General features: G+C 37.9%; 1 protein-coding gene across 3 annotated transcripts in view; it reads left to right on the top strand.

Annotated features, from left to right (window-relative positions):
• aPKC (protein kinase C iota type) overlaps positions 1-22,831 on the top strand; it is a 424,352-nt gene that overhangs the window by 204,061 nt on the left and 197,460 nt on the right. For all 3 annotated transcript variants that reach the window (XM_090389406.1, XM_090389407.1, XM_090389405.1), the window contains 2 exons: positions 9,404-9,565; positions 11,361-11,458. In XM_090389406.1, coding sequence (XP_090245532.1) covers positions 9,404-9,565; positions 11,361-11,458 — 260 coding nt within the window. The remainder of the gene's footprint in view (positions 1-9,403; positions 9,566-11,360; positions 11,459-22,831) is intronic.

The following is a 22,831-nucleotide window of genomic DNA, read 5'->3' as shown; positions in this document are numbered from 1 at the left end:
GTGGATACCACCACCCAGACGGCACCGTTTAAAAGCTGTTGGCCTATCATCGGTCGGTGGGCAGGTACCCTGATAATGCAAACATGCCATCATAGTTGCGAAGTGGTTCCTCATCTGTGATGGCATGTTTGCATTATCAGGGTACCTGCCCACCCACTGATGATGGGCCAACAGCTTTGAAACGGTGCTGTCTGAGTGGTGGCATCCACTGAGAATAAATAACAATAGTCTTCTCTACTAGAGAAGCATTATTTATTCGAAGTAGTGCAATACCTGGTGTCTCATTTTGAAGGTAGCCACAATATGAGATACAATTAAAAACAATGCCTTTATACTACGTACGTAGTTTAATTTATGGGTAAACTATGGTGTATCTACACCGATATTATATAGTTAATTTAAACCCATATCATATTATACCTTGCGCGTTTAATCTTCAAATATTATATCTGTGTATAATGACTAATTGGATCCCAGTAGAATTAATGCTATACATTGCCAACTAAATTTGACATAAATAAATAAATTATATTTAATATGATAGTAGGATTATGTTATTTTACATACATGTATAAAACACACAAATTGTCCTAGAATTCACTTCCATTGAGCTAACCATGCAATTCCCGGCAAATTTCATAATTCATTTCACAAATATACGTGGTCTCAATTCTAATCTAAACGATGTCCATTTCCACTTGCAGTCTGCCAAACCACATGTACTTTTTCTGACAGAATCTCAGTTATCGGTTGATTCAACTACTGCTCATCTCAGATGCCCAAATTATTCGCTGTATGATTCCTTTCGCCTCAAAGGTGGTACTTGTGCATATGTCCGTTCTGATATTCCCTGTCAGAGACTTGGAAATTTGGAATCTCCTCTCTTTGATCTTCTCTGGCTTAAAATCTCTCTACCTCATTGTGTCAAATTCATCTGTTGTCTCTACCGTTCTCCCAACTCCACTAATCACTTGGAGCTCTTTGACTTCCTCTCGTTGCAACTTGACTTTCTCCAGTCCAACTTTCCTAACAGTGAGGTAATTTTCCTTGGTGATTTTAATGTTCACAACTCCAGCTGGCTTCCGTTTTCTAGTCACACCGACCCAGCAGGTCGAGATGCTGAGGCTTTTGCAATTACTAATGACCTAGCACAGATTGTTCATTTACCTACAAGAATACCGGACAATCCGAATCATACAGCCAATACGCTTGATCTTTTTCTCACAAACAACCCTTCTAAGTACACGGTCGAAATGAGAGGTCCTTTAGGCACTTCAGATCACAACTTGGTGATTGTCTCTTCTCCAATGGAACCTTTATCTCATGGCTATTCCCAACCTCGTGTTGTTTGGCATTACAAGAATTCAAAATGGGATGACCTGCGAGACTTCTTTTCTTCTTTTCCTTGGTCGGATTACTGTTTCAAAACTTCTGATGTCAACGTTTGCTCAGCTCGTGTCAGTGAAATTATTCTTGCAGGAATGGAATCCTTTATCCCACACTCCACTTTAAAATCTCGTCCTTTATCTAAACCTTGGTTTTCCAATAAATGTGCTAAGGCTGTTCAAGAGAAGAATGTTGCATATCGTAATTGGCTTGTTTCTAATTCTTCAGTTTCATTTTCTGCCTACACCAAAGCTCGCAACAATTGTAAAGCAGTTATTAATCAGTCCAAACTAGAGTTTGAACAGGCTAAGAGTAGAAAACTTGCTTCTTGCCCTAATGGTAGCCGAGCATTCTGGTCTCTTGCCAAAGCTATTGGCCGCAACTTTTGCCCATCTCTGCTTCCACCTCTGTCCAAACCAGATGGTTCTGTTGTCACTTCAGCCAAGGATAAAGCTGACCTGCTAGCATCCCATTTTTCTTCCAGCTCATGTATTAATGAACTTGGTAAAACACCTCCCATCATTCCCAACACGGTCCATTCAATGCCTCCTGTGGTCTTCCATCAAAAGGATATCAGAAGGAATTTGATGAATCTTGATACTAAGAAAGCTCCAGGTCCTGATGGTATTTCTCCACTTGTTCTCAAAATCTGTGCTCCTGAACTTACTCCTATTCTTTGCCGCCTTTTTTCACTTTCTTATTCCAAAGGTGTTTTTCCTTCTGCTTGGAAATTTGCTCATATCCAGCCAGTTCCTAAAAAGGGTGACAAATTCCTCCCATCCTATTATCGTCCCATTGCAATTACTTCTACTCTTTCTAAAGTAATGGAGAAATCAATTAACCGCTAACTCTTAAACTACCTAGAAACCTTCTGTCTGATCAACGATCACCAGTATGGATTCCGTCAGTGTCGATCCACTGGAGATATTCTGGCTTATGTTACCCATTTATGGACTACTTCAATGGAAAGGTTCGGTGAAACACAAGTAGTTGCTCTTGACATCTCAAAGGCTTTTGATCGTGTTTGGCATAAAGGTCTTCTAAACAAGCTTCCATCTTATGGTTTGCCAACTGTTTTTAGTAATTGGTTATCCAGTTTTCTCTCTGATGGCTCACTGAGGGTGATGGTAGATGGCTCTCTGTCTTCAAACTTCTCCACTAATGCCGGTGTCCCCCAAGGTTCAGTTCTTTCCCCCACTCTTTTCCTCTTTTATATCAATGACCTTCTTCCATTGACTGGGAAATCCTATCCATAGTTTTTGCCGATGATAGCACATGCCTATTGCAATTTCTACGATTGTTCACGTAAAGCTTTCCGCCTCACTCACTTCTCGATATCGATCTGCATCCTTACTGCAGATCTTCCAGAATCCCGCACACTTAGTTGCAAACACTTATTTCAACCCTTCTAAAACTCAGTCTGTCTTATATCTCGCAAAAAGGATTCTTCTGCTCCTATGCTATCTTAGTGACACTCCAATTTCTAGGCAAAAGGATATATCTCTTTTGGAGATTACCCTGACTTCTAATCTCTCTTGGCACAAGCACATTACAAATATTGCTTCCTCTGCATCTAAAAAACTTGGTTTTCTCTTTCGCTCTCGCGGTTACTTTTCTTCCAAACAGCTGCTCACTCTGTATAAATCGCAAATCCCTCCTGCAGTGACTATTGTTCCACATTTGGGTGGTGCCCCCAAAACCTCTCTCAGACTTCTTGATTCCTTCAGAAGAGTGGCAGTTAGGTTAATTAATCGAATGACTCATCTCTAACAGAGTCTCTCCACTCGCCTTTCTCATAGACGCACTGTTTCTGCTGCATGCACTTTTCAGATACTTCCATGGCACTGTTCTTCTGAATTGGCTTCTATAATTCCCGCTCTCTCTTCAAAACAGTCCGACACGTGCCGCCACCAGCCAACATCCATTTACTGTCCAACTCAAACCCACAGAACCAACTTTTCATCTTCCTCATTTATTCATTCAACTGCCTTTTGTGGAACAACCTTCCTTCATACGTATTTCCTGAAAATTACAATCTACAGAAGTTCAAGTCCAATGTCAACAAATATCTTCTTTCGTCTTCTCACCTCCAACCCAAGCACGGTACTAAGTACTATAGGTTCTAATACCCTCTCGTGTTTGGGGTTCCATAAAAAAAAAACAAAAAAAAAAAAAATTTTTTTTTTTTTTAAGTTGAAACAAATGGGGTGGTCATAATTCAGTGATCACTGAGTGTATACACAGAGTTATTTATTGAATATTTATTTTTCGTGGATATATTTTGGAATTGCTTTCATAACGTTTGAAGTCTAGTAAATTAACAGTTTATGCTATGCTTATTAAGTGATCTAAATGTTCATTAACTGCTGATAATTCAATAAAGAAGTCCCCTCCCCCATATATTTTATTGGCATAGTTGATGATTTTCTGCCTAACCTCTTACTTTTGGTTTTGCCAAGTGCTGTACTTTTCAGGAATGCTCCCATGTTTATTCATTATAGTTTTCTGAGCAGTGCAGACAAGCTGCCAGAGTAAGTCATGGGGTCTTGTCAATGATATACAGGAATTTTGCGAACAGGGATAAGGAGGTGATTATCCATTTGTATAAGGCAATGGTCGGGCCACACCTTGAGTTACCGAGAAAGGCTTAAGTTCTGCAAATTGCAGCGCCTGGAGAGTAGGCACCTGTGAGGTGATCTGATTGAGGTGTATAAGGCCTTGAATGGGTTGAGCAAGCTGAATGCTGATGGGATTCTTCCTCTTGCTCAGACTAAGAACCTGAGGGGAGGCACAGTTTCAAATTGAGGAAGATAGTTAGTTGTAGAATAGATGTGTGGAAATTTGCTTTTAGCCAGCGAGTAGTTGATTGGTGGAACAGGCTTCCATCTTTTGTTGTGGAAGCTAATAGCCTAAATAAATTTAAAGCTGAGCTAGACAGGCATTTGGAAAGAATGGAGGGGTGAAATGGTAGGGTTTATTTTTTTTTTTGGCTGATGCTGCATAAGCTTGCTTTCTTGCATCGTATGTCTCTACTAATGCTAATACTGCGTACATGTCTGGAAGCCTCTTTTATGAAGGATGTAGAGTTGCTAGAACGAGTATAGAGAAGGGCAACAAGACTGGTGAAAGGAACAGAGTGGTGCTCTATGAAGAAAGGCTTAAGCTCTGCAATTTGCAGCGAATGGATGACCAGCCTCAATGCTGATGGGATTCTTGCTCAGATACAAACCTGAGGGGACATAGATTCAAACTGAGGAAAGACAGTTGTAAAATAGATGTGCAGAAGTTTGCCTTTAGCCAGCAGGTAGTTGATGCAGGAACAAACTTCCATCTGTTGTTGTGGAAGTTGATAGCTTAAGCAAATTCAAGGCAGAACTAGGCAAACATTTGAAATGAATGGATCAGTGAAATGGGATTTTTTTTTTTTTTTTTTTTTTTTTTTTTGGCTGATGCTGTATAAGTTTGCTTTCTTGCATCATGTGCCTCTACTAATGCTAATGCTGTTTATTCATTTTTACCATGGTTCATGAGAGATTACTGTAAATAGTTTGTTGTGCAGAAATTGCTGGTAATAGCGCAGTTGTCAATAAAAAATAAACTTTTTATGAAAAAGTGTGAAATAAATATACAAGAGTTAGTACATAAGCAATGCTCCTTGGGTGACAAAATTTTTTTGTAATTCAGTTAGCATCAGGAAGTTTATATATTGCTAGGATAAATATTTATACATAAACATTCAAAATAAAAGTTTCTGTCTATTACATTATGAAATTATCAACAGTCAAACTGATGTCAATTTTGCCAGTGTCAGTAGAAGAGTTCCCTTTCAAGTCAGGAGAAAATCAGCAGTCCGGATTCAGTAAGTATTCCAGTAAGACAGTGATATAAGCAATACTAGTAGACGGCTTTCATGTTTTAAGGGGGGGGGGGGGCTTTCATGTTTTTAAGGGGGGGATCATTGACATTTGTGACCATCTAAGCAGCAGAATCCCAAAGTCTGTGCATTGCTGCACTTTCCTGCTTGACCACTCAATTACTATTTCCAGATCCCAAATGACTTATTATTATTGCTTTGCAAGTCTTATTTGAGCTAAAGAGTAGTACCGATGAAAACTTCAGTACAAGGGATTACTTGAAATGGCCATGATATGTGGTAATTTGTAGAAAATCATATTAATAAGGAAGGGCACTTGGTATAGAAGTGGTTTCCCTCCCTAGTATTAGTAGTGGAAAATTAGCAAGAAAACAAGTTATACAGCAGCTCAGCAAAAAAAACAAAAAAAAAAACTTCCCATATCACCTGTCCATTCCACCTCTATAGTTTATATAGTTCTTCCTGAATTTATCAAACTATTGGCATTCGCAAAACAACGAAATTCGTACATGCTATCCTATCTCCATCCTTCATCCACGACTTCGAAGATTTATGTTCCTCGTGTGTAGTGTGAGTAAGAAGAAGGGGAGGAGGAGAAGAATGCCATCAATTAATATCACAACTGTTTCGACATATTTGTAAAATGTATTGGTTTGCAAAGAAAGAGAAACTGTATGAAAAACAATGAATGATTAATGCTGGAGTGAACAGATAGTAGGTTTGGTTTGAAACAAACTCATTAGCCAAAACACTTCTGGTAATGGGTTTAAACTGAAGCCATATTACAGCTGTGAGAGGAATAAATAAATGCCAGCAGCATCTGCTTGAAGGTAAAAAAAAAAGTTTTAAAACAAGCAAAAGAATTCAGTATTGCATCATCAATGTTTTCCACATTTTTGAATGAATTACACTGTTTTTTTCTCTTCTTCTGTAGCACCTGAATATAAAATCATGGTTTACACTGAGTGATCACTGAATTATGACCACCTACCTAATACTTCGTAGATCCTCCTTTTACCCTCAGTATAGCAGCTATCCGACGTGGCATTGATTCAACAGGATGTCAGAAGTGTTCGGGAGGTATGGCCAACCAAGCTGTGTGTAATGCGCCGAGCAATGCAAGTATGGAGGTGATTGGTGTATCCAGATGCCTGATATGCCTTTCTATAGTGTCCCACAAGTGCTCGATGGGATTGATATCTGTGGAGTTCAGAGGCCAATCGATATGCTGGAAGTTTTTTTCTCTTCTTCTGTAGCACCTGAATATAAAATCATGGTTTACACTGAGTGATCACTGAATTATGACCACCTACCTAATACTTCGTAGATCCTCCTTTTACCCTCAGTACAGCAGCTATCCGACGTGGCATTGATTCAACAGGATGTCAGAAGCGTTCGGGAGGTATGGCCAACCAAGCTGTGTGTAATGCGCCGAGCAATGCAAGTATGGAGGTGATTGGTGTATCCAGATGCCTGATATGCCTTTCTATAGTGTCCCACAAGTGCTCGATGGGATTGATATCTGTGGAGTTCAGAGGCCAATCGATATGCTGGAAGTCAGAACTGTGTTCCTCAAACAATTCCTGCACAACAAGTACCCAATGGCTCGGCACATTGTCATCTTGGAAGACACCATCACTATTCAGGAAAAAGTGTAACATAGCGGGGTGTACACAGTCAGCAAGCAGTTGACAATAGCGGAGACCACTGATACGTTGTTCCACGTGCACCAGGGGTCCAGGTTCCTGCCAGTGAAACATGCCCCACACCATACAGCTGCCTCCACCGGCCTGCACTTTTGATACCATGAATGATGGATCAAGAGCCTCATGTTGTTGACGCCAAATCCGTACACGACCATGCACAGTGTGCAGTAAATAACGTGACTCATCCAACCAGCACACCTTCTTCCAGTCTTCTAACGTCCAACTTGCATTCTCTTTGCACCAGTTGAGTCTTTTACGCCAATTAACCTTGGTTAGGAGAGGATGCTGTAGGGGTCGTCTACTGGTATAGCCCATGCGTGCGAACGTGTGACACATGATCCTGCCAGATATTGTTCCGGGTTGGTCCATGTTGTATTGAGTAGTCAACTCTTGAACTGTTCTGTGCCTGTACGAGTCATTGGACCTGGCGCTCACCTCTAACATCAACCTTTCGCTGACCTTTGCAGTTTTGCCGTCGAGTCATTGTTTGACCATTTTGACGCCAGTCCTGGTACACTTTAACTACACAGCTCTCGAACACCCCACCACAGTCACTTCCTTCTTTGTAAGCAACATTTGCCTGTCCATTTTGAATAATGGTTTGTGTACTTTTTCACACCCACTTCAGTGCACCCCACCATACTGAGTGATTTCTGAGCATTTGACAGTAATTGAATGAACAAGTCATAATCATCACTGGCCATACTAAAGGTCAGTAGTTAGTGTGTAATGTCTATATATAGGGACTTATTTGCTCTATGCTATGAGAAAACAAAACTTACAGAGGTGTGTATGATATACCCTTATATTTTTCATTGAAATCTTAAATTATTAAAGGATGCTATGATAAATTGACAAAAATTTGTGTAGATGGCACAATCCCACTTATGTTCAGACATGTCAAGGCCCACCAATAGGTTATTATTATTAGCTATATGGTGCAAGGAAGCCTAAGGCTTATGCTGCACCAGCCAAAAAAAAAAAAAAATTCCCCTAGTTACCCTAAGAGAGAGAGAGAGAAGTAGAAGGGAATCACCAAGAAAGAGAAGAATGATGATATCCAGCTCAGGACCCTGGGTGTGCCAAGCCCATACTCACCAGATGTGAGCCCCTGGGGTTAATTGATAAGTTTGTTTTGTAGTAGGTGGTTGATTAATGAATTGTTTAAAAAAATGGGCATTTCCTGAACTCACATGTCTCTAGAAGAAATAATCAGAAGAAAGAAGTAATGAAAGACAATCTAACCTTCTCTCTCAAAATTTGCTTGGCTGCACTGGTTCGCTATAGGCCAACTTTTCTTTGCCTTTAAAGAAAAAACCATTTCCCATATTGTTGGTGAAACTTTTAATTTCCCATTTCCAGTGTTAAAATGTATTTCTAGATCACTATAATGCAATGCATTCCTTCTGTATGTGTTTTGTCATAGTGTTTGGGTAAGGCGCTACCTGTGGTTTCCCACATCTGCGCCACCAGTACTCTTGTGATGTATACAGAACTGTGTAAAAGTCAGAAAAAGTATAGTGTGTTGTATGTGAAAAGTTTTGTGTTGGGTTCTGTTGTAATGTTCTGGCTTCTTGTGTCAGTGAAGTTTTCACAGTATTCCCCATATTGATAACCCATATAAAAACTAAAAATTGTTTTCTGAACACACAATTTCTGTTCATCAGCCCGAGATAAAAACAGAAGAAGAAATCAAGCAATATTGAAGTTTGCCTGATAGGAAGGCATGCCCCAAACGAATCTTGACAGAAACAAAATCTTAAATTCGTTCATACCCACCCTTATAAAAACTGAAATCCTCACTTTACTTACCAGAAGAGCATCATGCATATTTGACAGATTTTTAAGAACTTAACATGATGTTCAGATTATTCCAATTAAAATGATGGGCCTAACCATGGCATTAGAAGAATCAAGAACAAAATTATCAGCAAGTTTTATGATATACAAATTAGTGAACCATCCACCTCTCAGCAGTTTATGGTTATGTCTTACCTACAGAAGTTTTCTGAAAAATTTGATTATAAGAAAAAATATCGGTTTTGCACTTAAATCTCCTCAACATATTCCATTACAATAATTATAATCAATGAGACCACAAAAAAATGTATACTGGCCATTTAAGCTCCCTGAAACTCAGGTTTAATGATTGCCTTTGTGAAATCAGTAACTCCTGGAGAGAGATAAGGCATACTTTTTTTAATCACATAACTGGTTGGCAAGTTATAAGCAAACTGTGGAAAAACCTTTGTGTTTGTGTTAGAAATGCCTTCGATTATCTGTTCCATCTCATATGTTTAATAAATATTTAGTTCAGTTTAATATGGTGTGTAGTGTTCTTTTATAGTTAGCTTATATTACAAGCCAAATTATATAATTAATTTGGCTTGTAATATATACCTTGAAAGTTAAGGTTTCACTTCTCTTTTCATTTTAGCTAGAACAGGCTGATTCTCGACAATATACGCTGGAAGATTTTGACCTTCTTAGAGTTATTGGAAGAGGTTCCTATGCCAAAGTCCTCATGGTAGAACTAAAGAAAACTAGAAGAATTTATGCCATGAAGGTTATCAAAAAAGAATTAGTCACTGATGATGAGGTAAGTGTAATTTTATAATAAATTTATCCTCTTCAATATTTAGGGTAGATTAAATGAGGAAAAAAAAGTATTAGTAATGGAAAAATAATGCAGGGAAGCAAAGCTTATACAGCACAAGCCAAAAAATGAAATAAAATAAACCCTCCTTAAATGTATTCTAACTTCCCATTATATAAATAGAATAAATATCTGTTTTTTTTTTTTTTTATGTGAATAAATTTACAAAATATTCAGCTGTACACATCCTGGATGGCAAAGGTGCCAGTAAGCTCTTTTGCCTCATAAAATAAAAGTTGGTCTGTACAATTATCCCCTCAGATCTCTTTTTACTCCACTACCCTGCATCTGGTGCCACCCAAATGATATGTTATTCTGGGATTACTGCTACTAAGAACCTTGTATAAGTGACTGTAAAACTAAATAAACAAACAATAATGTTGAATTAATCACTCTTAAACCTTGTGAAATTAATAATGATGAAACTACAGTACATTATATATTTTGGTAGTTGCTGTTGTTACCATATTTAACAAAAAAAAAAAAAAAAAATCCTTAATTAACAAACAAGCTAAATTAATTAAATTAGACAAGAACCTACCGTCACCACAGGAGAAAGGCTCTCAGACCTTTGTGAGTTTGGTGCAATGCCGTTGTTTATGTTACACAAAAAAAGGGAAGGAATCCATCCCCATAGACTAAATTAGATTCCCAAATAAGAAATTAACTGAAGTCAAAAAATAATAAAAAAGAATCAAAAGAATAGGATGTATCACAGGACATGATTTCTTCAGGGAAAGACTCACACCTGTCAAAACACAAAATTTTTTATTTCTTAATGTTCACCAATGTTCTTAATGTTCACTGTTGAACATTAGGCTGCTTTTCTGCATATGACCTCTGACAGAACAAACTGCAAGAACTAACTAGTCTACAAAAAACCCAAACTCCACTATGGCCAGCTTTCTTCAGGCTAACTTAAAAAAACCAAATGTACTAAATTTAAATTTTTAAGGATCAAATGGTGAATTGACAGAGCTGGTATAAAAATCAAAGGTGGGAAGATAAAAAAAAAAAAAAAAGAATACTAATGGATCGTGACTATTAAATAACAGCTGCAAATAGGAAAAAGAAAAGGATAACTTATGGCCATTATCAATTTTTATGCATACTTTGTTTGTAGCATTTTGTTGTATCTTACTTATGCTAGAATGGCCAATATCTAATACCAGAAGAGCTAACATTAGCCATTTTAGCATAAAAAAGATACAATAAAATAATAGACCATAAACACAGTTGTGCATAAAAATTAAGTTGGCCTATTTAGAATTAAGCCACAGAAGTGTTTGCATAATCTCTATTAAAGGTTCAGTTATTTTAGAACAGCCATTCTAGGAAATATATTTCTAGATGTCATCACACCATTGATCTGAGGTGAATTTACATAAAGTATTAAATTTTGCTATAAATATATAATTTTAAATGATTAGAACATCATTGTATTATTTTATGTATTGCGCCAATGATTGTTAAAAAAGATATTTTACTACTTAGATTAGTAAAAAAAATTCTTGAAAATAACACTGTAAGTTAGTTGTAATTCACTGTCATAAATATTGTGTAAACTTGCTTCATTCCGTTTTATTTCTAATTACTCATAAGAAACAGCTGAATAATATATTTTTTAACAATTGAATAATATTAATAATGATGTTATATGAAACAAAAAAAGTAACATTTTTTTTCAGTTTCTCGTTTTCAGTTTACATAACTAAAAAAAGTTTTTGAAATTTTTCAGGATATTGACTGGGTACAGACAGAGAAACATGTATTTGAGACGGCATCCAATTATCCATTTCTAGTGGGACTCCATTCTTGTTTCCAGACCCCAAGCAGGTATCACATAACTTCTTTGTTTAATTTTCCTGTTGACTTTCCAACCTGAACACTGATATTATTATACGGTTTTTATTGATTTCATGATTAGTTTTCAGTTAAGAAATTAGTAACTAGGCAAGCAAGCAATTGCTTTCTTATTAACTCTTCTCCTTGCCAGTTTGTGATATCATTGCTAGTTGCTTGTGATATAAAGTTGACACCAATTTCATGCTTAGTTTTCATCTGGTTTATGTGAGGCAAGTAAAGTAGATAATTCCTTGCATAAAAACACACCATGAGTTTGAAGGTTAATGAAATTGAAGATTTCATAGTTGACTATTCATATTTCCTGCTGAAAAACACTTTATAGCTTTGGTTCTGAATTTATGTAATAATTCCCACTTTTTATGACTTTTTTTTTTTTTTTGCCATAACCTTCCACTTGCTGACAGTTCCAAAACAAATTTTTTTCCACTCTCCAAGCAAAAGATAAGTTCTTAATGGTGATTAGCATTAAAGTAGGTGACATAGCTTAACACGTTCACTGCTTCGTTTTGCAAATATGTGGCATTGGGTTTTTAATCCACTTGGAGGGGGAACCACCTTAATTTTAAAAACTTTTCCTTCCAATTTGACAGAAGAAAAAAACCAGATATTTTTGTCAAGCAACCTTCACTGGAGGCTGACTAATTCACTCATTGTGAAAAGAAAGCCCAAAAATGTCTTCGTTCTCTCCAGTCCAGGTTGACTCAATCCCAGGTCAGAAAGGTCATAGGAAAAGTTTCTGAAAAGAGTCAGCAAAGGCCTCCGAAGGGATGATGTTCAGTTTGGCAATTACATTTTTCTTTATGTCCTCAGCATCCTGAAATCTCTTTCCCTGTAAGGGCAGTTTTCACATTGAGATAGAGGAATAATTCCACTGGTGCTGGATTGGGAGAGTAGGTTGGATGGTTCTATTTAAAGTACCATGTTTCATCTGAAATGTCTTCACAACAAGTGTAGAATGGGCAGGAGCATTTTTATGCAACAAGAACTAACTGCCTTTCTCTGGAAATTGCAACTTCACCCAAGAAATGTGCTTCAGGTCTTTGAAGCACTTATACACAGAATGCAGCATTGACTCTCTCCCCTTCTCTTCAAGTACAAATTCCTTGTGAATCACACTCTATTTTGTCAAGAAACATGATCAGCATCATCTGGATCCTGGACTTCTGTCAATGAAACTTTTTTTGGGTCTTGGTGATGATTTTGAAGTCCTCCAAATAATCTGATGCTTCATCTCTGGGTCATACCGAAATAACCAACACTCATGTCCAGTGATACCTTCAAGGAAATTAAGATTGTCTTCACATGATGACATTCTGTTTCTTCTGCTCATCCATTAGGCTCTGCGGCACAAATTTTATACAAACCTTCCTTTTTTCTTCATGCAGAATCTGGTAAACTGTCTCCTTATTCATATCCCACTCATCATTCCAAGGGCCAAATGACAATCTCTTTCCACAATTTCCTGAACTTTTGCAAGTCTGTCCTCATTTCAATAGGTTGATGAACTCCTACTTATCGGGTCATCACGAACATCCTCACATCTGTCTTTGAACCACTTATACCATTCAGACTCACTGGTATGATTTAAAGTTTCATCAACATAAACAGTTTTCAACATTTCATGTATCGTTTCTGTTGCAGATTTTCCACTTTAAAGCATAATTTAATATCTTTCATTGCTCTGTTATGAATACATGACAACATTAAACACTACTAAATGAAACTGGTTGTTACTCGCAACCTCAGCCTACTGAATAGTCTGTACCACTATCTGTTGGAGGTAGTTTGAACTACAACATACCACTTTCATTTATTTTCATACTAATTGAACATTTTAACAGCACCATTCCAGGAACTTTATTGCTACACCTTGTATGCAGAAAATGATATGAATACTAGACATCTATGATCTATTCTTTTTCTTTTCTTTGGAAAAGAAAAAGAATTGTTATTTTACTGCAGGCATTTTCTACAAGAAACTAATTTGATCTTGCAAGTGTCTCTTCTTTTTGACCTTCCACCAGGTGCATAAAAAATATCTTAAGTAGGCACTTGGTGATCTTTCTTCACCATTTAGTTATGCTTAGAATAAAGCAAGAAATTATTTAACATTATGATCAAAGTTCTTATCAAATTTACAATTTTTTTAGAAAATTTTCTTTATCTTGTAGTGTTACTGAGTTATTCTGGATTGTCACTGCTTGCGTCACAAGCTTCTTACTGGATACTATCTCTGTTTAAAAAAAAAAAAAAAAAAAAAAAAAAAAATTCTACTTGCTGAGTTGTATTTTCAAAGACTTTACTAAATTGTTGAGCAGGTTATAAAACGTTGAAGATGTTAGGTTAACTTTTATTTAACCTTAGCATAATATATGTTTAAAGAGTGTTATCTTCCAAATTAACTTGGAAATTGATGAATACACTATGGAGGGAGTAGCATCCTTCCATAGAATATTCATTTTTTCTACTCTAAAATGATGGCAATTCAGAATTGGCAAATAATGCAATGAAACACGCTAATGTGCATCAGACAAAAAAAAAAAAAAAAAGAAAGAAAGAAATAAGAGTGCAGCCAGTATCAACTTTTCTTACTTATTTTGAGTATTTTTCTAGTCCTCTTTAAAATTAGATGTGTTTTCACCTCCACAAGGGTAGATGGGAATTTATTCCATCAGTCTCTTTGAATAAAAAAATTGATAGAAACTGTTTCTCTTTATGACATAGACCTGTGTATAAAAAATCGGTAAAAAGACTTGGCAGAAACCTAAAGGCGCCTCCATAGCCAGGTGGGCAAGAACAGCAGTGCATAGTACACGTTTCTTAATTACACCGGGGTTCGAGCCCGTGACCATCAAATACGGAGGATGCGGAAAGGTCAGGGAATGACCACCGCATATCCCAGGAGCAATATGGCCTTAGTTGCTAATGCTCCTAAAAAAAAAAAAAAAAAAAAAAGAAACCTAAAAATATGCTACCAATTCTTAGATACACACACACACTGGTGTTCAAAGAAAGTGCATCACCTAGGATTTTCACATTTCTAACCCTTTTTCGCGATGGTATATTACATTAATGACTAGCATCACAAATAGAAATATAGACAAAAGATATTTATTAATAGTTAAGGTGAAGCTAAGTAGTATTTGACAGGTGCTCTCAAAATATTCCAAAATGAGCATTTGCAACCTTTATACAACAGTTTTGGTAAACATGACAATTATGGCTTAAATGTTATGAGAAGCATTCATTTTGCTTCAGTTTATCATTTTAAATGGAAAACAAAATGAAAAGTTCACCAGGTGCAAACTAATATTTAGTTGAACTGCCTCTGGCCCTGATGACAGCAGCACACTGTCGAGGAATTGACAAGATCAATTTCTGAAGATAATCAACTGATAGTTCGTGGTTCCAAACACGAATTATGGCTTCCTGAAGTTCAAGTGTGGAATCTGACTGCAGATTCCACACGATGCCAACAGTTCTCTGTAGGATTCAGGTCCGGGCTGTTTCCTGGTCAGCTAAGAGTTGTAATGGACCGTTTCTTCCAACCATATTTTCACTTGTAACAAATGTAAACACATTACTGTCGAACCTCTAATGCAGAAATGAAGCTAAAGTAACTACAGAAGTGCCTAATTACACTTTTTGCCCGATAACAAGGGGCAGAGACGTCCTGAAAGATGCTGTTACTTGGCAGGTTGAAATGGCCTCTAATGGTTGGCAGCAATTTGCCTTCCAGTATAGCCAGGTATCCATTGGCATTTACGGAACCTTTAATAAACTGCAGGTGATTCGTATCGTACAGTTTAATAAACTCCATGATACGAAATACACCGCCATATCATTTGACTGGTAGGGAATTTCACTGTAGATACCATACAGTCTGGATGGTATTCTTCACCACATCTACAGCGAATCATTTGTCTCCCATCAGAGGCGTGCAGGTTGAATTTCTTCTCATCCAGGAAAATAACTGACTTCCACTGAGGCACCTCCGTAGCCAGGTGGGAAGAAGCAGCAGTGCGTAGCACACGCTTCTTGATTAGACCGGGATTCGAGCCCATCACCACCAAATACGGAGGATGCAGAAAGGTCAGGGAATGACCACTGCATATCCCGGAGCAATATGGCCTTAGTTGCTAATGCTCCTAAAAAAACCAAACAACTTCCACTGCTCGGAAGTCCATTTGACATGCCCCTTATACCAAATTAATCGGGTCTTTTTAATTTTTTGTGTGAGGAGGAGGACAATGGGCACTATTCTTAGGACAATGGGCTAAAAGTCCATTTTTGAAGAGGCATCTTCTGACTGTTACTGCACTTGCTACTACTCCTGTATGTTTTTCCCATTCGCTTTTCAGCTCAGACGAAGAAGCTTTATGGTTTTTAAGGCATAAGCACTTCAAAACACGTTCCTGTTTTGGCGTAGATTCATTTGCTTCCAGTTCCTTTGTTCCTGTCAGCAGAACCAGTATTCTTGAGTTTGGAAAGAAATCTACTCACTGTCGACTGATTACAAGACACTTCTATAAGCAATATGACAGAAAGAACATCCTTCCTCACATAAAGCAACAATAGATAGCACTCTTTCTTCCTGGCATCAACTGCACGTAACTCGCCATCCTGACACAAGCAAGGAATGATTGCAACTCTTGCAGAACGTGCTTATATAGCCGAAAGTAACAGCTGATGCAATATTACGTCATCACCTACATGTGTCAATCTTATCTTTTTTTTTTTTTTTTTTATGTGAACCCCAAACACGAGAGGTATTAGAACCTATAGTACTTAGTACCGTGCTTGGGTTGGAGGTCGAGAAGACGATAGAAGATATTTGTTGACATTGGACTTGAACTTCTGTAGATTGTAATTTTCAGGAAATACGTATGAAGGAAGGTTGTTCCAGAAAGCGGCAGTTGAATGAATAAATGAGGAAGCTGAAAAGTTGGTTCTGTGGATTTGAAGTTGGACAGTAGTAGTAGTAGTGGCATGTGTTGCAAGAAAGCAAGTGTATGAGCTTATGCAGCATCAGCCAAAAAAAAAAAAAAAAAAAAATCACACCATTACCTCCAAATGCCTGTCCAGTTCTTCCTTAAATTTATTCAACCTATCAACTTCCACAACAACAGATGGAAGTTTGTTCCAGCAATTAACCACCCGTTGGCTAAAGGCAAATTTCCGCACATCTGTTCTACATCTGTCTTTTCTTAATTTGAATTTATGCCCCCTTAGGTTCGTAATCTAAACAAGTGGAAGGATCCCATTAGAATTCAGCGTGCTCAACCCATTCAAGGCCTTATACACTTCAATCAGATCACCGCACAGGTGCCTAGTCTCCAGCCACTGCAATTTGCAGAACTTAAACCTCTCTTGGTAAGAGGATCCCTTCATTCCCCTCACCAATTTTGTTGCCCTTCTCTGTACACGCTCAAGTAAATCTACATCCTTCCTAAAATGAGGCCTCCAGACCTGTACGCAGTACTCAAGGTGTGGCCTGACCATTGCCTTATACAGAGGGACAATCACCTCCTTCTCCCAGCTAGCAAAATTCCTATATATCATTGACAAAACCCCATGACCTGACCTGGCAGCCTGTCTGCATTGCTCAGAAAACTTCATATCTGACTGCACAATTACTCCCAGGTCTTTTTCATTTTCTACCACCTTAAGTGTAGTACCACACAGTTGGTATGTTTCTCTGGGGTTACTTCTACCCATATGCAGTACTTTGCATTTGTCAAGGTTAAACTTCAGTTGCCACTTCTTAGCCCATCTGCCCAAATTATCTAGATCCTGTTGCAGTAGTACACTGCCATTACTGTCATTAACAACCCTGCCAACCTTTGTATCATCTGCAAACTTCGACATTAAGCCTGATATACCTTCATCAATATCATTGATAAATATACAAAACAACAGTGGACCTAACACCAAACCCTGTGGGACACCACTAATAACATTAGTCCACGAAGAGCAACACCCATTGATTACCACCCTCTGTCTTCTCCAACTTAACCATCCTTTTATCCATTGTAGCAACTTACCCTTAATACCATTCTGCTCCAATTTGTACAATAGTCTTCCATGCGCAACAGTGTCAAAAGCTTTCCTGAAATCCAAATATATGATATCAAAATTATTTTTTGCATCCAGTTCCTTTGTAACCACATCATAATATCCTATCAAATTTGTCAGACAAGACTTTCCCTTAACAAACCCATGCTGTATCTGAATTATTGCTGCAGTCTTGTCTAGATGATCCTGAAATGCATCTTTAACCAGTAACTCCATTATTTTACCCGGAACAGAAGTTAAACTAACTGGTCTGTAATTACTCGTGTCACCCTTCGATCCCCCTTTGTGAATTGGTGATACATTTGCACATCTCCATTCAGTGGGAACCTCCCCTGAGTCCAAGGATGCTCTCATAATTATGGCTAAGGGTTTGCTTAGTTGCTTTGCCGCCTCCTTTAATATAACTGGATAGATCCCATCCACCCCAGGTGCTTTTCTTATGTTTAACTTCGACAATTTCTCCTCCACTTTGCTTTCAGTTATTACAAAATCATTAAGTATCCTGCTACAATTTGATAATCTTCTGCCATTTTCAAACCTTAATAATTCCTCATGTGTGAATGTAGATGCAAAATACTCATTCAGTTTGTTTGCTATCTGAGCAGGATCATCAACAGTCGAACCATCGATGTCAAGTGGACCAATCAGATTCATTCCCTTCCTTTTAGAATTTATATAAGTAAAGAAATCCTTGCTGTTTTTCTTATCATCTTTTGCCAAGGGTTTCTCGTAATCTGCCTTCACCTGCCTAACCTCCTTTGTCACCTGATTACAAACCAGCTTATATCTGCCATAGGCTTCTGAGACGCTTGATAATTTATATGCATCCCATGCATTTTTCTTCTCTGTTACGAGTCTCATTAGTTCATTAGATAACCATTTAGGCCTAAACCTTGAACAATATTTCTTAATAGGTATGAAACTTTTAGTAGCATCCACGATTAATTCCTTGAATGCTTCCCACTTAGAATTTACTGTTGGTAACATCGTCAGTTGATCCCACTGTACAGAATTTAAAAACTGTCGGAGACCACTGTACTCACCTTTACGGAAGCAAAAACCCTTTCCTTTACCTCTGATGGTAATTAATCTTTAAGCAAATCCTACATCAGTACACTGTGATCACTGCCACCTAGTGGTTCCTTTATCTGCAAATTCTTAATACACGAATGATCACTGCTGATAACCAGATCAAGAGTATTACTTTCTCTGGTTGCCTCTCGAACATGATTGGATGATTGTTTTCTGCTGCTGCTGCAGAAAACAATCATCCAATAAATCCACAAAAGTCTGACTAGTGTATGAGTGACCAACCCACAAGTTCCAGTCAATATCTGGGAAGTTAAAATCCCCCATTATGACATTCCGATTTACTAGCCCACTCTATTTCTCTGTACAATTGTTCTTTGTACTCATTCGAGTCATTAGGCCTATAACACACTCCTACTCTTATTTTTGCTTTCGCTGTGCTTATGTCACACCAAACTGACTCAACAGTGCACTGTTCATCTATATCAACTGGATGCACTTCTTTTGATTTTATGTTTTTCTTAATTAACAGCATAACACCTCCCTTTCTATCCTGTCTATCCTTTCTGTACACATTGTACTCCCCAAATTCCAGTTCAGCATTCCTTATATCTGTGTGACACCACGTCTCTGCTATCCCAACAATATCTGCCTTTGATGTCTTGACCAACACTTCAAATTCATCAAATTTATTTCTATACTTCTAGCATTGGTAAATGGATGTTGGCGGCACGTGTTCGGACTGTTTTGAAAGAGAAGGCGGGAATTATAGAAGCCAATTCAGAAGAACAGTGCTTATGGAAGTATCTGTAGAAGAGGCATGCAGCAGAAACAGTGCATCTATGAGAAAGCGAGTGGAGAGACTCTGTTAGAGATGAATCATTGGTATCTGTAGAAGAGGCATGCAGCAGAAACAGTGCATCTATGAGAAAGCGAGTGGAGAGACTCTGTTAGAGATGAATCATTGATTAACCTAACTGCCCTCTTCTGAATGGAATCAAGAAGCCTGAGAGAGGTTTTGGGGGCACCACCTCAGATGTGGGAACAATATTCCATGACAAGGCGGATTTGCGATTTATACAGAGTGAGCAGCTGTTTGGAAGAAAAGTAACGCCGAGAGCGATAGAGAAAACCAAGTTTTTTAGATGCAGAGGAAGCAATATTTGTAATGTGCTTGTGCCAAGAGAGATTAGAAGTCAGGGTAATCCCCAAAAGAGATATATCATTTTGCCTAGAAATCGGAATGTCACTAAAGATAAGCATAGGAGCAGAAGAATCCTTTTTGCGAGATATAAGACAAGACTGAGTTTTAGAAGGGTTGAAATCAACTAAGTTGTCTTTGCCCCACTGGAGAATTACCTGAAGATCGGCATTTAAGGAATTGGTAGCAGATTTTCGAGAAGTTGAAGCTGATTGAGCAGGACAAGGTTTCTCAAAATGGAAAGTTGAATGCAATGTGCTATCATCGGCAAAACTATGGATAGGATTTCCAGTCAATGGAAGAAGGTCATTGATATACAAGAAGAAAAGAGTGGGGGAAAGAACTGAACCTTGGGGACACCGGCATTAGTGGAGAAGTTAGAAGACAGAAAGCCATCTACCATCACCCTCAGTGAGCGATCAGAGAGAAAACTGGATAACCAATTACTAAAAACAGTTGGCAAACCATAAGATGGAATCTTGTTTAGAAGACCTTTATGCCAAACACAATCAAAAGCCTTTGAGATGTCAAGAGCAACTTGGTAACATAAGCCAAAATATCACCAGTGGATCGACACTGACGGAATCCATACTGGCGGTCGTTGATCAGACGGAAGGTTTCTAGGTAGTTTAAGAGTTGGCGGTTAATTGATTTCTCCATTACTTTAGAAAGAGTAAAGTAATTGCAATGGGACGATAATTGGATGGGAGGGATTTGTCACCCTTTTTAGGAACTGGGTGGATATGGGCAAATTTCCAAGCAGAAGGAAAAGTACCTTTGGAATAAGAAAGTGAAAAAAGGCGGCAAAGAATAGGAGTAAGTTCAGGAGCACAAGTTTTGAGAACAAGTGGAGAAATACCATCAGGACCTGGAGCTTTCTTAGCATCAAGATTCATCAAAATCCTTCTGATATCCTTTTGACGGAAGACCACAGGAGGCATTGAATGGAGCATGTTGGGAATGGTGGGAGGTGTTTTACCAAGATCATTAATGCATGAGCTGGAAGAAAAATGGGATGCTAGCAGGTCAGCTTTATCCTTGGCTGAAGTGACAACAGAACCATCTGGTTTGGACAGAGGTGGGAGCGGAGATGTGCAAAAGTTGCGGCCAATAGCTTTGGCCAGAGACCAGAATGCTTGGCTACCATTAGGGCAAGAAGCAAGTTTTCTACTCCTAGCCTGTTCAAACTCTAGGTTGGACTGATTAATAACTGCTTTACAATTGTTGTGAGCTTTGGTGTAGGCAGAAAATGAAACTGAAGAATTAGAAACAAGCCAATTACGATATGCAACATTCTTCTCTTGGACAGCCTTAGCACATTTATTAGCCTTAGCGTCCTTTATCTAAACCAAGGTTTAGATAAAGGACGAGATTTTAAAGTGGAGTGTGGGATAAAGGATTCCATTCCTGCAAGAATAATTTCACTGACACGATCTGAGCAAACGTTGACATCAGAAGTTTTGAAACAATAATCTGACCAAGGAAAAGAAGAAAAGAAGTCTCGCAGGTCATCCCATTTTGCATTCTTGTAATGCCAAACAACACGAGGTTGGGAATAGCCATGAGATAAAGGCTCCATTGGAGAAGAGGCAATGACCAAGTTGTGATCTGAATTGCCTAAAGGACCTCTCATCTGATGCAATCTGTAAGAAATATTGCCATATAGACGACAAAAGGGGTGATGCACTTTCTTTGAACACCAATGTATATATTAAGTTACGTTAAAGTTAATTTTTTTGGCTAAAGGAAAATTTTCTAGTGTTTTTTTCTACAGTTATTCCCCTTGCAATTAACTTCCTTTTTCCTCTTGTATAATGTCACAACTAAATGTAATATCCACATTAAAACTGTTAAGAAATCATCGAATCAGTTGCGATATGCTACATGTTTAGCATGATCAGTTCAATTCTTCCATGCCCATTACTTTATATGGGTGTAACTTTTATCCTTTCTTGATTGCTTTATAAGCAGAACCAATACATAAGCTTGTATGTTGAACTGACTTACATGTGAGCAGAGATACCCATTGATTCTTGCTCAATAAGAATTGGCATCCTCTCAGATATGGGAGCATCACATGCAGAAATGGTCTCTTGAAATTTCTTCATTAATTCACACACACGGTGTCAATTAGATTTTATAAACTGGAAAATAATTCAGCAAGCAAATGTTGCACTATTGTTGTTTTGTAGTTTCCACCATTTCTCAAAATATGTTCCACTAAAAATGCTCTTTCCTCTAGAACAGTGTTTCTGAAACATAATAATCACATAATTGAGAGTTTAGTCTTACGGGCATACCCTTTCTTGGGTAAAAATAATTTTGGGTAGTTTTAATAGTACTATTTTATCTAGACTAGAGCAAATACAGTACAATATATGCTATTCATTTACTGGTATATAATAAAGTTATACATATGTACTATATGTATAACTTTATATATGTATATGGGCTATGAAGTGGCAACTGAAGTTTAACATTGGCAAATGCAAAGTACTGCATATGAGCAGCAGTAACCTGAGAGGAACGTACCAACTGTGGTTACACTGTGTGTAGTGGAGAATGAAAAAGACCTGGTAGTAATTGTGCAGTCAGATATGAAGTTTTCTGGGCAGTGCAAAACAGGTTGCAAGAGCAGGTATGGTGTCTTGTCAATGATATACGACATAGTGTAAAAAAATGAGGGTCCTACAGTCTTGAAACTTTATTAGACAGTTGGACAGACAACTTGAGTAGCGCGCCTCCGTAGCCATGTGGGAAGGAGCAGCAGTACGTAGCACACGCTTCTTGATTAGACTGGGGTTCGAGCCTGTCACCACCAAATACGGAGGATGTGGAAAGGTCAGGGAATGACCACCGCATATTCCCGGAGCAATATGGCCTTAGTTGCTAATGCTCCTAAAAAAAACCAAATAACAACTTGAGTAGTCGAGACCCGCTAGTTTTCGTAAAATCAAACAAATGCTAATAATTTATTGTAATTTTTCTTTGTAGTGGATCTGCAATCTCATTATGGATTTAAAATAAACTTCGTGGAT

The sequence above is a fragment of the Mastigoproctus giganteus genome, unplaced genomic scaffold (genome assembly GCF_048544385.1).
Source record: "Mastigoproctus giganteus isolate SK-2022 unplaced genomic scaffold, ASM4854438v1 scaffold_16, whole genome shotgun sequence".
Lineage (NCBI taxonomy): Eukaryota > Metazoa > Arthropoda > Arachnida > Uropygi > Thelyphonidae > Mastigoproctus > Mastigoproctus giganteus.
This window is presented reverse-complemented; position numbering and strand designations above follow the sequence as displayed.